The 19,206-nt window shown below is 37.2% G+C and overlaps 1 protein-coding gene across 10 annotated transcripts in view; it reads right to left on the reverse strand.

Moving 5' to 3' along the window:
- Positions 1–19,206, reverse strand: part of USP28 (ubiquitin specific peptidase 28) — a 56,489-nt gene that overhangs the window by 33,315 nt on the left and 3,968 nt on the right. For 9 of the 10 annotated variants that reach the window (XM_082342353.1, XM_082342357.1, XM_082342363.1 and 6 more), the window contains 4 exons: positions 9,632–9,709; positions 8,521–8,653; positions 1,548–1,653; positions 466–625 (listed from right to left, as the gene is read on the reverse strand). In XM_082342353.1, the coding sequence (XP_082198479.1) occupies positions 466–625; positions 1,548–1,653; positions 8,521–8,653; positions 9,632–9,709 (477 nt within the window). Of the gene's footprint in view, positions 1–465; positions 626–1,547; positions 1,654–8,520; positions 8,654–9,631; positions 9,710–11,423; positions 11,517–12,458; positions 12,478–19,206 lie in introns of those variants that run through there. The other variant, XM_082342359.1, reaches the window with a different exon arrangement.

Raw genomic sequence — 19,206 nt, forward strand, 5'->3', positions numbered from 1 at the left:
CCTCCTGCACAGATCCCTACCCGGTTGCTTACCAAATCCTACAGATCTGATCTCCTAAATACCTCGTGAACGCTTTGACTCCTCCCTTCCATGGCTTATGCCACTTCTCCATTCCAGGCCATCATTTCCTTCCTGCCTGGTCATCTATGATAGCCTCCCAAAGACTGATTTCTCCTTGTTAACTCTTGCTCTGCTGTAATACAGCATTCACTAAATGCTTATCCAAAACACCTCCTCAACCTATTTACAACCACAGAAGATTCTGTTTTCACTAGTGACCAATTTAGACACAAGAGCATCTAGGTCCAAAACACAAGAAAGCAACCAAAACATGATAATGCCATGGGGAAAACCCTCCAGTTTTATTTATCTGTTTCCGTTTTTTTAAAGCTATGTGTCTCACATTTCAGTTTAATAAATTACAAAATCGTTTCCAGAAGACACAGTTGTCTCCTAATACCATACCTGAATAACAGCACTAAACCAGCACGTATTGCCAACGTTTTTCAGCCCAACGGGCCAACCATCAACTCGCCTCCAGTCGTTGGGATTGGGATTTTCTCCCCAGACCTCACAGCGTTTTCTCTTTGAGCGTTTAGTTTCTGCAGAGGTTGCCTCGTGCATCCTATATCGTGCCAACATACCACACATCAAAAAAGAAAAGAGTTAAACAACAATATACTATATGGAGGACGCAGGTAAGCTGTCACGGGTAATTCAAAATGCCAGATAAACTATTTACTGGGTAACCACTGGCTATATAATAACTAGAAGGTTGCAACGTAAGTGAAAAGGTTTAAACATCGAGTGGTTAATCCTGCCATAACAGAGATTATTACTAACAAGGGCCCTGATGGAACTGAGTTGAGACTCAAGACTATTTATGGCTACCATATTAAAAGTTTTACATTTCAACAACAGTGCCTTATCTCAGACCTTGCCACTGAAAGAGGCAAGAGAGACACTCAGCTAAAGATAACAGCCTCGAAATTGCTTAGCACACAAACCATGGCCCTATGTTTCCCTGAAAGAAACAACTTGGCAGTATGAAGGGATAAACGTGTCTGGAAACTGACTGGCCACCACTGGAACTGGATATCTGTGAACAATACCAGACAATCACCAAATCAGTACCAATGCAAAACATATATCCCCCTAGTCCTAGGGGAGCTGAGTGATAACTTTCATTTTCAATAGCCAACAACAAAACGTTCAAAGTTTACAAAGGCTCAAAGTTAATAAAGAGAATACATATTTATCAGATATTTGCCCTAGACGGTTTTTTCTCCCCTAGCAAATGTGAACTACAAAACCTTGCAGGCTTCTACTCGACTCAAAGACCACAGGCTGCAATAATACCCTTATCATATTTAGCTTCTTCAAAAGTGAACCAAAGAGTAAGTAAGCTAATGTGAATTTAAATTTTCTCATAAAACAAATTTCATTTAGGTGCAATTAAAGAAGCTCGGCAGAACTGTTTCACAGAGATACTGCCTTTGACCTACACACTAATGTGCAGAGCAAAGATTATAAATTAAATCAATAACCTGTTAAGATCTCTTCCATCAGCTTGAATTTTGGGGGACTCCAGCAGACTCAAAGCAATGGCGGCCTGAAGATCATCTTTGTTATCATGAGTAAGGTCTATTACTTCTGTAAGATAAATAGAAATTTAATTAGTCTACATGCAGGAAACATTGCCTTTCTGTTTGTATTGTAGGAAAAAAGGTAAAAGCATTCACAAAATTAGATACACTCCCTAGCTCTCAATACAATGGCTCATCTGTGTAAAAACAACTTTATTACTCTATGCTAGAGTCAAATGAATAACTTACAGCTACACTGTAACCTTATGATTAGCTAATAGTACAGTAATAACAAGCTGCTAAAATGCAATGAATCAAATACCCCCTTTTGCAGTCTTACTTCACAGAGTCAGAAATATATCCCATACCTGTAGGTTAAATAGTCTCTTTACTTATCACTGTAAAATATCAGCTAAAAGTTGAACATTCAAATAATGGATATTTTCAATCTCACACAAACTATTCTAGAGAACAGAGAATATACTCCTCAACTCATTTTATGAAGTCAGCATAACACCTTGGTATATCACAAACCAATCAAGAACAGTAAGAGAGAGGAAAAATGACAAACTCACGCATGATCACAGATGCAAAGAGCCTGAATAAAAGCAAATAGAATCCTGCTAACACACCAAAAAAGATTATATATTAAGACCAAGCTGAATTCACTGTAGGAATGAAAAACTGAGTTAATGTTAGAAAATAGACCAGTAAAATCCACTATCTTAACAGTTAAAGGAAAAAATGATCATCTCAATAGATCCAGAAAAAGTATTTTATAACATTCAACCTCCATTAAGGAATAAAAACTCCAAGCCAAGTAGGAAGAGAAAAGAATATTTTTAGACTGAGAAAGAATATCCATGGAAAGCCCACAGCAAACTTTACACTTAATCGTGAAATGTTAACACACATTTCCTTTAAAACCAAGACTAAGACAAAGATGTCTGTTGTGAGGGCTTTTATTCACCATGGTTCTGAAAGTTCCAGGCAGTGTGATAAGAAAATAAAATAAATTAAAAAAAATAATAAAGATTGCAAAATAAGAAACAAATCTGTCATAATTCACAGATAATGATCACTTACAAGGGAAACCCAAAATAATCTATGGAAAATAGTTATAATTAATAAGAGATGGTTAACACCATTGTAAAGCAATTATACTCCAATAAAGATGTAAAAAAAAATAAGAGATGGTTAGATAAAAGATCAATCAACAAAAGTTGAATGAATTTCTATACATGAGCAATGAAATACTTAATTTATAAAGAAAAAAACCACAAAGAACACAAAGCTAAAAATCAAGACCTTGTGCTACCGGCATAAGAACAAACATATGGATCAATGGAACAGAATCAGTGGGACTGAACTGACAGTCCAGGAATAAACCTCACAGTTATAGTCAACTGATTTTCAACACAGGTACCAAGACAATTCAATAGAGAAAGAGTGACTTTTAACCCCTCCTTCACATCATTTACAAAAATGAACCCAAAGTGGATCAAGCCCTCAAGATAAGAGCTAAAACTACAAAACTCTTAGAAGTAAACAGGTATATCTTCATGACCTTGGATTAGACAATGGCATCTTCGAGATGACAATCAAAGCACAAGCAGTGAAAGAAAAAATTGGTAAATCTGACATCATCAAATAAAAATCTTTGGGCTTCAAAGGACACCATCAGCATAGTGAAAAGACAACCCACAGAATGAAAGAAAAATTTTGCAAATCATGTATCTAGTAAGGAACCTATATACAGAATACATAAACTCCTGCAACTGAATAATAAAAAGACAAACAGCCCAACCTTCAAAATAGGAAAAGAATTTCATTAGACATTTCTCCAAAGAAGATACACAAATGGCCAATAAGCACATGAAAAGCTGCTCCACATTGTTAGCCATTAAGGAAATGCAAATCAAAACCACAATGAGATTAACATTTCACACCCACTTGGACAGCTAAATAACAAGTGTTGGTGAAGATGTAGAGAAATTAGAACCTTGTGTAGTGCTGGTGGGAATGTAAAATGGTGCAGCTGCTGTGGAAGTTAGAAGAATGGAGGCTGGCAGTTCTTCAAAAAGTTAAACATAGAAAGTTTCATGACATTGATTTCTTGGACATGAAACCAAAAGCACCGACAAAAACAAAAATCAACAAATGGGACTAAACCAAACTAAAAAACTTTAAAGCATGAAAGGACACAATCAAAAGCGTCAAAAGGCAACCTACGGAATGGGAGAAAATATTTGCCAATCATGTATCTGATAAAGGGTTAATATCCAGAGTATATAAAGAACTCCTACAACCCAACAACAACAAAAAATCAACTAATCTGATTTTAAAATGGGCAAAAGACTTGAACAGACATTTCTCCAAAGATGATGTAATATGGATAACAGACATATGAAAACATGCTCAATGTCACTAATCATCAAAGAAAATGCAAATTAAAACCACGATGTGATAATGCCTCCCATCCATTAGAATGGCTATCAAAAAAACAAAAACCAGAAAATAACAAGCATTGGTGAGGATGTGGAGAAATTGGAACCCTTTTGCACTGTTGGCAGGATTATAAAATGGTGCAAGTGCTACGGGAAACAGTGTGGAGGTTCCCGTACTTTTTAAAACATTAAAAGTAGAACTACCATATCATCGAGCAATCTCACTTCAGGGAATATATCCAAAATGAAAAACCAGGGTCTCAAAGAGCTGTTTGCACATCCACGTTCAAATGGCACTATTCACAAAAGCCAAGAGGTGGAAGCAACCCAAATATCCATTGACGGATAAATGGATAAACAAAATTTGGTATATACATACAATGGAGTATTATTCAACCTTAAATAGGAAGGAAATTCTAACGTGCATCTGAATGAACTTTGAAGACATTATGCTAAGTGAAATAAGCCAGCCACTAAAGAACAAATACTGTAAGATACCACTTATATAAGGTACTTAGAGTAGTCAAAATCATAGAAAACAGAAAGTAGAATGGTGGTTGCTAGGAGCTGCGGGACGGGGTAATGGGGAGTTACTGTTTAATGGGTAGAGTTTCAGTATTGCAAGACAAAAAAAGAGTTCTGGAGATGAACGGTGGTGATGGTTGCACAATGACATGAATGTACATAATACCACTGAACTTTAAGATGGTTATGATAGTAACTTTTATGTGATGTGTATTTTACCATAATAAAAAAAATTGAAAAGAAAAAAAAAAGGAAATCCTGTCACATGCCATTGCATGGATGAACACTGAGGACATTATGTTAGGTGAAATAAGCTAGTCACAAAAAAATAAATACTGTATGATTCCACTTATATGAGGTATCTAAAGTAGTCAAATTCACAGAAACAGAAAGCAGAAGGCTGTTACTGGGGGCGGGGAGGGAGCAAAGGGTTGTTTAATGGGAATAAAGTTTCAGATTTATAAGATGAAAAAGTTCTAGAGATCTTTTATACAATAATGTGAATATACTTAACACTACTGAACTGTACATTTAAAAATGGTTAAAATGTGGGACTTCCCTAGCAGTCCAGTGGTTAAGACTCTACTTCTACTGCAGGGGGCAGGGTTCAATCCCTGCTCAGGGAACTAAGACCCAGCATGCCACGTGGCGTGGCCAATAAATAAATTAATTAATTAATTAAAACTAATGCAAAAAAAAAAATCCATGATGAAAAAATTTTTTAAAAAGGTTAAAATGTAAATTTTATGTTAATGTGTTTTTTTAACTACAATTTAAAAAAAAGAATTCCAAATAATAAATTATGAAGTAATGATAGATAAAATATTGCCATTTTGAAATCTCCAATAAAATAAAGAACTTAAGCAATCATCACCAATAGTGGCTGGAAATACTAGGTGGGGAATTTTATGATAAATTAATCAAACTAACAATCTGAACACACTAACAATTTTAACAACACAAAAAGAGGGTGACCAGACATTATTTTCTTCTTGATACGACAAAATAGAAGAAATACACACAACACTACCTATGACTTTGTCATGCCAGATAAGCATCTAAATTAATAGGAAAGACAGCGGACATAAAAATCCATTAAAGGATACCACAGGAATGCAATCATGTGGTATCATGCAAATCCTGTCATGTGTGAAACATGACAGAACAAAGGACTTTATTTCTTCTAACATTAAACTGCAAGAAAAAAAGAGAGGGGGACTATATAGATAAAAGGGATCTTAAAAAACATTTCAAACATACTTTAATGTTTTCATTTTATGTGGATCATTATTCTCACACACCAATTACAAACATATTGTTAGTGAGACAATCAGGGAAATTTCTACACTGGTATTTGACGAGATTAAGAAATTGTTATTAATTTTTAAGTGTGATAATATTGTTGCAGTTATGAAAAAAGAGTCCTCCTTTAGAATTTTTTTTTTAAGTTAAACACAGAATTGTTATATGACCTAGGAATTCCACTCCTAGGTATATACCCCAAAGAATTAAAAACAGATACTCAATGAAGTAGAATGGAAAACATGAAAATCGGATATAACACAGAGCTAATACTGCAAATCAGTGGGTAAGTATAGCCTATTCAATAAAAGGTCCTGGACCAACTGAATAGCTGGAGGAAGTGGGGGGGTGGATCGAACCATATTTCTATCTTATGCCTTACCAAGATAATTCATTTCAGATGAATTAAAGATTTAAATGTGAAAAGCAAAACATTACAATTTTAGAAGAAAATATAACAGAATATCCTATAACTTCACAATATAGGAGTTCTTAAACAAAAAACACAAACCATAGCAGAAGATTAATAAATGAAAGCTATTTGTTAGTTCGTCACCATAGTGTAAAAACACAAGTCATCAACACGGAGAAGGTATCTGCAACACCCAAGTCCAGAAAAATGGGTTAACATCAAGAATATAAGGTCATTATCAATAAGAACATCAAGAATCAATAAAAAGAGGCAAACAAACAGTAAAACCAGCAGAAGACACGAAGAGAAATTTCACATGAGGAAACATGAATGGTCAAAAGGGAAAAGATGCTCAATCTCATAATTTAATTTTTAAAAATTCTAATTAAAAACAAGATTATCATTTCATATCAAAAAGACAGGCAACAATTTTACAATCTAACAAATTTGAGAGCAAGAGTTACCCTCAAACCCTGTTAGTGGGAGTATAAATATGTAAAAAAATCACTTTGGGGACTTCCCTGTGGCACAGTGGTTAAGACTCCGCACTCCCAATGCAGGGGGCCCAGGTTCGATCCCTGGCCAGGGAAATAGATCCCACATGCATGCCGCAACTAAGAGTTCGCATGCCACAATTAAGGAGCCCACCTGCTGCAACTAAAGGAGCCCACGGGCTGCAACTAAGGAGCCTACATGCCGCAACTAAGACACGGCACAACCAAACAAATAAATAAATACGAAAAAAAAAATCACTTTGGAAAATAATGTCACTAATAATAGCTACTAAGTTGAAGATGAGCACATCTTAATACTCACCAATTACACTGCTAGGCATATACACTAAAGAAACTCTTGCATACATGCACAAGAAACATAAATCAAAATAGCTCACAGCAGCCTTGTTTACAACAGCAAAAAAATTCAAAACAACCCCAAAGTCAATCAACAAATATATCAATTCTGTTGTATATTCAGACTAAGAAATACTATACAACAGTCAAAAGAAATAACTACAGGTACAACCAACATGGATGCGTCTAGAAAAGAAAAATGTAGATTGAAAAAGTCACTACGTGCACCAAAAGACATATACAAGAATATTCACAGCAGCATTATTCAGAATAGCTCAAAATTGCAAACAGCTCAAATATCCATTAACACCACCTTGCACAGCTGACAGATCCCTCCTCCTGGAAGCCTCTTTGGCCTCCAGAGTACCACTCTCCTGGTCTTCCTCCTACTCCCCTGTACGCTCTTCACAAACTCCCACCCCCACCCTGCCCCCGGCCCAGACATCTCAACACTGGAAGCGTCTACTGCTGAACCTTTTCTCTTTTCTATACCCACTCCCTTGGAGAGCTCATCCCTTCTCGTAACTTCAAGTACCATTTACAGGTTTATGATTCCAAGTTTTATCCATCTCCAGCCCAGATCTCTCCCCTGAACTGCACACTTGGACCTCCAATGCCTTTTTGATACTCCACCTGGATGTCTAACAGGCATCTCAAACTTAATATTGCCAAAACCGATCTCCTCATTTTCCACCCCAAATCTGCTCCATCTGCAATTACTCCCATGTCAGTTAAGTGCACCTCCATCCTTTCAGCTCTTTAGGAAAAAAACCTGGAGTCATCTTTAACCCCTCTCTTTCTTTCACAACCCTCAGATCCTCTGTAAGCAAATCCTGTAGAGCGAGCACTTGTCACCCTTCCACCACTGCATCCTGGCCCACACCGCCTTCATCTGCAATAGCTTCCTGAGTCGTCCTGGGCTCCCTGCTCTGCCCCATGCTCACTACTCCCTCCCACACATTCTGTTCTCAACAGAGCAGCCAGAATGATCTTTAGCCAAAGGAAACCAGTTTACAGCATTCCTCTGCACCAAACTCTCCAATGGCTAGTCCTCTAAGTCAGAGTAAATGCCAAGCAGCTATGAAGGCTCTGCAAGATCTGCCTCCCATTTGTTCCCTCAATGGCCTCATCTCTCACAGGGCAGCAATTCCTGTTTCTTTTGTTCATCTGCAGTGCCTAAAAGAGTGCTTGGCACATAATAGGGGTTCATTAAATAAGTGCTGAATGAATGGAACCATTTAAGTGCTGAGAACTGTGCCTGGCGCCTAGTAATGGCTCAGTAATTAGCCATTATTACTACTATTTCCGAAGGGTTGAAGTGATGGAAAGGACACTCACGTAAACTCATCTCTTACTCTCTGCTAGTTCAGAGCGGGACCAAGCCAGGATATACCTACTTGCTAATTCTTCTTTGCTAGCAGCGCTGCCCGCTGCTTCAGATGGTTCTGTAGCAGCAGTCTCCTGGCTGGGCTCCTTAACTCTTTCGTCAGTGAGAAGGCTGACTGCCCGGGTGATGTCACCATTACTGGCCTGAGGGGAAGAAAAAAAGAGAAATTTCAAAAGTAAAGCATCACAGCATTTAAAATAAGCAGCAAGTTATAACTCTTACTACCCTGGTGACATACTGAATAAGTCTAGGCATAATTCTAGGGTATAAAGGAGGAAACAGAGTACAGTGGAGGACAGTAGGTCTATTACGCTTAAAGCACTGCTATTAAACTCCTAGTTACAGGAAGGGAGTTGCCATGCTCTGATTTCCCACAACATGCAAACAAGAATGAAATCTCACTGCTTTGGCTACTATGCCGCCTGATTTCACAGAATAGCTAAGGCATGATGTATCAAAAAGGGGGCTGGCGATTAACACAGAGATTCTACATGAAGTCAGCCCCTACAGTAAAGGTGCCAAACAGGTATCATATTCTGTAGTGATGACCATACTTCTATTTCATTTTAACTTTTTAAACTTTTCTTAGGAAAAAATTCTAACATACACAACAGGAGAGGGAATGTATAATTGAACCCCATGTGCCTATCACTCAGCTTCGATAATTACCGAGCCCTGGTCAGTCTTATTTTACCTATTCTGCCTCTCCTCCCCCAGATACTCTGAAGCAAATTCTAAGTGTCTTATCATTTCATCAGTCAACATTTCAGAATGTATCTTTTTAAAAAAATATAACCCATAATGCTATCCTCACACAAATAACCGGTTCAAATTTCCCTGACCTCAAATACTTTTTAGTTCACAAAAGGCCCATACAGTACAGTTAGTTAACAGGTACCTTAAATCTCTGTAGGTTTCCCCCGCACCGTGAGTCTCTCCCCTCCTCAACTTTTTCCTGCTCTTATAATTTACATGTTGAAGATACTGGGTCATTTGATCTTGAGAACTTCTGTCCCTATACGTATGCACTTTCATTTTGGCATAAATATAGCTTGAACTGACATAACTGATACGAACAACAGTTTTAAAACCTGTTGACTAATAGAGGCCTTGAGACTAACCTTCAGAGCTTCATGAAGAAAAGAAGGGTCCTGAATGCCTGTGATTTCCCTCAGTTGATTTAACAGCATTTGGCAGCTCTACATTTGAGAAACAGAAAGAACACAGACATGTGTCAATCGGAAAGTAAACCTGGATACATTTAAAGAATAGACACCAGCATCTTGGGTAAACAGGTTTGAGACTTGCATTGTTTACTTTAAAAAACCAACAAGCTCCAAGGAACAAGGTACTGACTGTCAGACACATTCTGAAATGCCAAATGTATTGCTCTTTTAAAAGCTTAATCATGGAAAATGCTTTTGGCATTTGTGGACAAAACATGAGTAAATAGCAAAACTACAAATACATAAAACATTTAAATGTAATATTCTAGCCTTAATGGACGCTTCAAGTGCCTCAGGTTTCTCTCTGTGAGCAGTACGTAAGTAGGTCATTATAAGGAGTCCAGGGAATTTGCATGGATGTGAAGATGTGCTATTTTAAGCTTCACTGCACATGCCATTTGTGTGTGTCATTTTTCACTGACATTAAGTTTCCAACCATGTAATTAACAAACAATACCACCAATGTCATATTTGAAACTTTAGGTTTGATTGCTTAAAAAAATGTATAGATAAAGCTAGAATTTTCTGAACTATAAATACAATTGCAGAGGGAATAAAGTATGGAATGTTTTCTCTTCATTAATCTGAATCATGGAAAAACCCTTCTTATTAACTTCCAGCTACAAGATCAGTTTATAACCCTTTTCAGCCTTAAAGTCTTCAACTGACAAGTGAACACAGACAAGTTAACACAGAACACCTATTTACAAGTAAGCTTTTAAACCATTTAAACAATTGGCTGGCCCAAGTGAAGACACAGTGATCTTACAGAAGAATACTGAAAACGAAATAGCTCAGATTTAATCCAGCGAGAAGAAACCTAATTTATTCTTAACATTGTCCTAGAATGAAGCCCCGATTCAATACTTGATGCTTGACCATTAACTGTCTTTCAGTTAGTCCTATGTCTCCAAGAGGCGGTCTAGCTCACTGCCAGCTGTAATAGAAACAGTATCCTCTGTTCTTCAACAGCTGAGGGCCCAATGCAACACTCAAGCAGCACACCACTAGAAATAACGAACTGAAACACCCCTGTACAGTCCTTGGAAAAGCATCAACAGTCTTTCTGTTCTAGTCACAGGTCATCGTCATGGGCTAGAAATGGAACCCTACGCTGCTGAGCCCAGCAGTTCTGGAGGCTGTGAGTCTGTCAAAGGCAGTCACCGCCTGGGCACTGCTAGAGCGACTCTCACACTAAGAGGTATCCAGATTTAACCTTGGAAAACACTGAAAACACAGCATGTGATTTTTAGAAAAATAAAGTATTAAAAAGTTTGTTTCCAAACAAATTCAAATTCCATTGATCGTATTGTGTAAAAGTGTGTGAATCTATATAGGTCAATCATAACCAATTTTCTAAAAAATCCAAATCAATGTACCCAAAAAAGGGTGGAATAAAAGGAAGAGGAAATGGGTAGCCTATCAGCCCTGAACTGGAACCAAGAAGGTAAGAGCGGGATAGACAATCACATCTTCACCTCAAATTACTCTGTGTACCAACGGATGCAGGAGTCACAGAAGACAATCCCAGTTAAAAAATAGCTCACACCCACTGCTTACTTTTAGCCAGGTGCTGTTCAAAACACTTCATATGTATTAACTCATTTAACCCTCCTAACAAATCTGTGAGATAGACACTGCGCCCATTTGACAGAAAACTGAGGCATAGAGAGGTTAAGTAACTTACACAAAGTTATTGCTAGTAAGGGGTGGAGCTGGGATTTGACCCCAGGCTGCCTGACTTCAGAGTCTGCACTCTAACCTCTATGCCATGCTGTATCTGAGAAGACAAAGAAAACAGGCAAGAATACCTATTTAATGCAAAACAATGCAAACATTTTATTCTTATATTTTGACCTTGATCTCTGCATCTTAACAAGTTTCCTATTTTTATTTTAGCTGCCCTTATATAATCACAATTTTGATTACTCAGTAGTACAATCAGTTCCAAATAAGCTATCATTAGGAAATAGAGAGGTAAACACTATAATGGATGGAATCTAAGGTGCCATCAGTTATAAAAAGCACCATTATTTTATGCACCACCAAAGATAAAAACGGCTGCCACTTAAATGCCTTCATGACAGTGAAGTGTGACGAAGTCCTTCATGACAGTCCTAGGAGCCAATGCCTTCATGACAGTCCTAGGAGACACATGAATCGGTCACATCAGCTTCTTGTAGTTCCCAAATGTCTCATTTATGTTGAGAAATAGAGCAATTCACCCTACTTCCAGGTGCACTGCCTGGCATGCAATAGATAATTCTTCGGCATATTTCTCAGCGACAACAACAAAAAGCTTAAAACACCTACAGTATCTTCCTTTCTGAGGTCCCATAATGCACTTGATTGTAGCTTTGCAAGAAAATTTGAAACTGTAATCATTCCTCCAATGACAAATATTTTACTTCACATGAAATCAAATCTGTACCCTGCTGTTCTATTTCTATGCCTTTCTTCATAGTTTTTTCGATCTTTTTAAAGCCCTTTTAAATGGCAAGTAAACTAACCGTGCGGTACCAAGAGTGCATATAACCCGACTGCCATGACAGCAGGAACAGCTATGACTCAGCCCACACATGCGCAGACTATGATAACTGCACCACATGTGCTACTTGGATGATAGTAAATGTAAGGACCATCTCAATTTCAGAGATCCCAGAAAGCCAAATAAATGCTAATCAATGAAATACGGTATTGAAATGATAAATAATTTACTAACCATTACATTTGGCTGTAGGTTAAAGTCCCACTCCTCTGTCTCCACTTTGTAACAGGTAGCAGTGGACATTAACACATCTAGAATAATACACTCAGGAAAGGAAAATAAACTCTTAGTTTCCCTTTTTTAAAAGCTATTGGGCAGAGATGACAGCTACATAAAATCATTTTGTACGGTGTCAAGAACGACGTTACATTCATCTTACCTCCTTCAAGAACTCTGGTCCCTTACTATTCTCTCCCTCTCCCATGTTGAGGGAACGAATGAGCCTGCGAAGGAATAGGACTTACTGGCTTTACCTGGTATTTCTCACCATGTGGTTTCCTAACTGTTTTAAGTGAAATTCCTGCCTCTGTAAAGGCAAGAGTCACACAACACACTACCTGATTTGAATTAGCCATAGGACAGTGCTACTAACAATTGTAACTAACACTTACTGAACACCTTTCTGTCAGGAACCTTAGATGCCTCACACACACATGTAATCCTTGGAACAACCCTAAAAAAGTTAAGAATCATTATCTTCATTGTGCAAATTAGAAAACTAAGGTTTACAAAACCTATTTTGTCATCAAATGTCTTGAATTAAAAGATTAATCAAAAATAACTAACAGTCTGAATACCAAGTTTCACAAGGATTAAGCTATGCTAGTGATACACATAAACAACTGCTATGATGTGACTCAGTCTTATAAATATTTAGGTAAACCTAAATTCTCACACAGACAACGCAAATCCTGATCAGTACTATATATGACCTGTTAATTTTACCACAACAGACAAGCTAAGCTCATTAGGATCCTACTGTATTACTAACTCACAGTTTCTTCTGGAACTTCACAGGAAGCTGATTTAAATATTAACTTCACCCTATGATGCTAAATATAAAGTACACACCCAACATGAGACAAGACAAAGCCTGTGCTCCAGTCATAATGAAGTCAAATAACTGGCAAGAGCCAACATGTTTGCATTTCCTTAGCTAAATACATATTATTTTCATAAAACAAAGAGTACTCTCTTTTCTTGCCCAGAGGCAGTGAAAAAAGACAGGCACACACAAATCTCTAGAAAGAAGGAACTCAAGCTTTCCGACCTCAACTACTCCGTGGTTTTGGTGCAAAACTTCTCAGGACTGAGGTTTTCTTAAAGCAAAGACAATAACTCACCTTACAGTAAGCAATAAACAGGATTAGTCACCCAGTAAAACATTAAACTATGAAGTTTTATAGTCCTAATCCTACTGCAACTAAATTAAAACTCTTTGATCAGCAAATTAGTGAGATTACTAATCTCACAATCTTCAAATACCCAGTTGAGCACTGTGATGAGGCGCTTTCTAGATTATTCCATTCCTTCAAACAGGGATGCTATTTTCATCATTCTGATGCACACATTTCCTGATCTCAACTGTCTATTTTTACAAAGCCATTTCTAAATTTAAAACTAAGTACATAATTGATAAATGTTACTTTACTCCAAAGAACTACCAAGGTGTGCCTAATAAAATTCCCTCCAAAGTTAAAGATCTGGTTTTCTAATTTTAAAATTAAACTTAAATACCCAAGGAAAGCAAAGGAATAACTTTAGGAGTCAAAGAAAATATAGAGCAGCAACTCCAGAAACCCAACCTACACAACAGGGTCTTAACAACACAGTCTGAGACTGCCGCTAACCTTTCCAACTTTCACGAAACAAGGAACAAGTCCACAAAAGCCCTGGTATTTTTTCACTTTTTCTCCCAGCAACAACTCCATGTTGGTCCAATTTACTCATAACATAGAAATCTAAAGTGCCTTATGACTCTACAATTGACAAATAGCATTTTTTTAGTGGATGAAACTAAATCCCCCGAAATGGGCTACTTGATAACTTATTTTAATGGTGCAAAAGTTAGGTACGGGACGAAAATCACTGTTTCAGTTCATCAACTGGCTTAAAGTTTTTAAAAAGCATTAAAAGTTTTTAAAAGTTAGCCAATTCTAAATGGTATAGAGGGGTTTAAACTAAAATTAAAAGCAAGAAAAAAAAGAACTAATCATTATTTACTCAAATTTTTTCATCTTTTTTTTCCACATTAACTGAGCAGGAAATTCTAACAGCACAGAAAGATATAAAATGAAAGGGAAATTTCCCTCTTCCTCCCATCCAGTCCCATTTCCCAGGAGTAACCACTATTAATAGTTTCTGACATATCTTTCCGGAAATGGTCTATGCACACAAATATATTCTTTCATACTATACATCCTGTCCTGCACCTTGTTTTTTTTCTTATTTTTTATTTTTTTATTTTTTTTATTTTTTATTTTTTTTATGGCTGTGTTGGGTCTTCGTTTCTGTGCGAGGGCTTTCTCTAGTCGTGGCAAGTGGGGGCCACTCTTCATCGCGGTGCGCGGGCCTCTCACTATCGTGGCCTCTCTTGTTGTGGAGCACAGGCTCCGGACGCGCAAGCTCAGTAATTGTGGCTCACGGGCCTAGTTGCTCCGCGGCATGTGGGATCTTCCCAGACCAGGGCTCGAACCCGTGTCCCCTGCATTGGCAGGCAGATTCTCAACCACTGCGCCACAAGGGAAGCCCCTTTTTCTTACTTTTGAATACATTAAGACAATATTTTTTTCATTTCTTTAAATACATATGTGCCCCAACTAAATACAACAAACGAGACCAGGAAACTGTTACAATAAGGTCTTATGAAATGTGTCTTCAAAAATTAAAGAAAATGCCATTCAGCAATCTACTGCTAAGGTTTATTGAGAAACTAAGAAAATATGGGAAAAGATATAAGAAATCAAGTTTACATGGTTATAGTTTTAGAAACCTAACAGTAAAATTTTAAGTTATTATTAGATGGGCCTCAGTGTGTAGTTTCCATTTTTGATAAATAACAGGGACCAGAGAGGTGATGTGGGATTGGATTATGAAGGGTTCTAAATGTCAGGATGAGTTTAGACTTGATCTAATGAACAATGAAAAATTATTACAGGTTCCTCAGCAGGGAAGAAATATGAGGGGTAAAAAAGGTACTTTAAGGGGATTCATCTAGCACATGTCAACAACTAGTTTAAAGTGGGATGAGCCTAGGGAAAGAAAGCTTAACCATGAGATACAGGGCTACTGAATAAACCAAGTGTGATGAGAGAGGTAGGAAGCTGGCAGGAGAAATGGAAAGGTAGAGTATACTCTGCACATCTCAAAGAATGAAGAGATAAAGCTTAGCCAAATATTTGAAAATGGATGCCTAAGAGAACGTGATTGATGAAGACATGAAAGGAAACCAGTAAAAACCAACCAATGTAATATGCCACACTAACAGAATGAAGGGGATAAAAACACAGTTATCTTGGTCGATGCAGAAAAAATCCAACACCCTTTGATGATAAAAACAATCAGGAAACTAGGAAGAGAAGGTCATTTCCTCAACATGATAAAGAGCCTTTATTAAAAAAAACTCACAGTTAACATCATTCACAATGGTGAAAGACTGAAAGAGTTCCCCCTAAAATCAGTATGAATACAAAGAAGCCCACTTTCACCAATGTTATTCAACATTATACTAGAAGTCCTAGCCAGAGCAATTAGGCAAGAAAAATAAATAAAAGGCACCCACACTGGAAAGGAAAAAGTAAAACTATCTCTATTCACAGATGACGATATATAAAATCCCAGAGAATCCACAAAAAAGTCACTAGAGCTAATAAATTAATTCAGCAAAGTTGCAGAGTACAGGATCAACAGGCAAAAATCAGTTGTGTTTCTATATAGCAGCAATGAACAATCTGAAAAGGAAATTTAGAAAACAATTACACTTATAATAATATCCAAAAGAATAAAATACCTAGGAATAAATTTAACCAAGAAGGTGCAAGACTTGTACACTAAAAACTACGTAACACTGAGAAAGAACTTAAAGGAAACGTTAATGAATGGAAAAACATCCAAGTTCATGGATTGGAAGACTGTATCAGTCAGGGTTCTCCAGAAAAACAGAACCAATAGGGCACATGTGTGTGCAAGCGCATGAAGAGACCCTGTATTCCTAGTTTCCTGTGTGTGTGAATTAAGAAATTTATTATTAGGAATTGGCTCTTGGGATTATGGAGGCTGAGAAGTCCCAAGATCTGCAGTTGGCAAGCTGGAGAACCAGCCAAGGGTGTCATTCCAGTCAGATCTAGAAAGCCTGAGAACCAGGAGAGCTGATGATATAAGTTCCAGTCTGAGGGCAGGAGAAGACCTGCACCCAGTCAGGTAGGTAAAGTTTCCTTACTCACCCTTTTTGTTCTATTCAGGTTTTCAGCTGAAGGGGTAAGGCCCACAGACACTAGGGAGGGCAATCAGCTTTATTCGGCCTACCAATTCAAATGCTAATCTCATCCAGAAGCACCCTTGCAGACATACCCAGAATAATGTTTGACTAAATGTCTGGGCACCTCCTGATCTAGTCAAGCTGACACATAAAACTAATCATCACAAAGATTTAATATTGTTAAGATATCAATACCACCCAAAGTGATCTACAAATTCAGTGTAATCCCTATCAAAATTCCAATGGCCTTTTTTGCAGAAATGGAAAAGCTGATCCTCAAATTCATATAGAATTTCAATGGACCCTGAATAGCCAAAACAATACTGAAAAAGAACAAAGTTAGAGGACTCACACTTTAAAATTTCAAAACCTACTACAAAACTACAGTAATCATGACAGTGTAGTACTGGCATAAGGACAGGCATATGGACAAATGAATAAGAATTGGGAGTCCAGAAAAAAACCATACATCTATGGTCAACTGATTCTTGACAAGGGTGTCAAAACCATTTGATGGGGAAAAAATATTCTCTTCAAAAAATGGTACTGGGGGTGCTGTAGGGATAAGATTGATGGTGTTTAAGAGTACAAACTTGTAACAAGTACTAAAATAGTCACAGAGATTTAATGTACAGTTTATTGAACGTAGACAATAATATTGCACTATAAGTATGTTATATGATAAATATCATTACAGGAGCAAACATATTATAATATACAAATTTACCAAAATAACATGATGTACACCTTAAATTTACACACACCACAAACAAAAATGGTGCTAGGACAACTAGATATCCATTTCCAAAAGAGTAAAGTTTGACCCTTACTTCACACAATATTCAAAAGCTTACTCAAAATGGATTAACAACCTAAATATAAGAGCTAAAACTAGAAAACTCTTAGAAGAAAGTTAAAGGTAAATCTTCATTATCTTGAATTTGGCAATGGATTCTTTTTATATTATACCAAAAGCACAAGCAACAGAAGAAAAAATAGGTAAGTGGCACTTCATCAAAACTAAAAACTTTTGTGCATCCAAGGACATTATCAAGAAAGTGAAATGACAACCTACAGGATGGGAGAAAATATTTTCAAATCATAAATCTGATAAGGGTCTAGCATCCAGACTATATTAAAATTCTTACAATTCAAACCACCAAAGACAAACAAACCCAATTCAAAAATGAGCAAAGGACCTGAACAGCCATTTCTCCAAAGAAGAGATACAAATGGCCAATAAGCATAAGAAAAGATGCTTAACATTAGCCATTAGGAAAATGCAAATCAAAACTAAATGAGGAAGTGAGAGAGTGGCATGGACTTACATATACTACCAAATGTAAAATAGATAGCTAGTGGGAAGCAGCTGCATAGCACAGGGAGATCAGCTCAGTGCTTTGTGACCACCTAGAGGGGTGGGGTAGGGAGGGTGGGAGGGAGACACAAGAGGGAGGAGATATGGGGATATATGTATATGTATAGCTGATTCACTTTGTTATAAAGCAGAAACTAACACACCATTGTAAAGCAATTATACTCCAATAAAGATGTTAAAAAAAACAAAAGCAATAATGGACAATAACAAGTGTTTGGGGAGGATGTGGAGAAACTGGAACCCTTGTGCGTTGCTGGTGGGAACATAAAACGGTACAGCTGCTGTGCAAAAGTCTGGCAGTTCCTCAAAACATTAAACATAGAATTACCCTATGATCCAGCAATTCTACTTTTAGGTATATACCCAAAAGAACTGGAAGCAGGACTCAAAATATTCGTACGTGAATGTTCACAGAAGGACTATTCATAAAAAACAAAAGGTGGGAACAACTCAAATGTCCACCAACGGAAAAACAGATGAGATGTAATTGATACATAGAGTTGAATACTAGCCGTTATTGAAAGGAATTAAGTACTGATACATGCTATAACTTGGATGAACCTCAAAAACATTAAACTAAGTGAAAGAAGCCAGACACAAAAGGTCATGTACTATACAATTCCATTTACATGAAATATCCAGAACAGGTAAACGCAGAGACAGAAAGCAGATTGGTGTTGCCAGGGGGAAGAGGGGAGGGGGAATAGGGAGTGACAGCTTAGCGGGTTTTCTTTTGGGGTGTTAAAAATATTTTGGAACTAGATAGAAGTGGTGGTTGTGTAATACTGTGAATATACTAAATGTACACTTTAAAATAGTTAATTTTATATTATATGAATTTATTCAATTGAATAAAAAGGGAAAGCTTTGCACAATCGACGCACGCACGTACACACACACACACAAAAGAAGAAAAAAGACACCAGGCAAGTACTAACTTGGGCTGGAATACTGAAAAAGGAAATATTTGTTTAGGACATCTCAAGTTTAACCTGACTACCAACCATCATGCAGCAGCTGCCAGCACCTATTCACGCAGATCTTTAATTTGACTTTGAATGTCTGGT

This window comes from Balaenoptera borealis (assembly GCF_965194805.1).
Source record: "Balaenoptera borealis genome assembly, chromosome: 11".
NCBI lineage: Eukaryota > Metazoa > Chordata > Mammalia > Artiodactyla > Balaenopteridae > Balaenoptera > Balaenoptera borealis.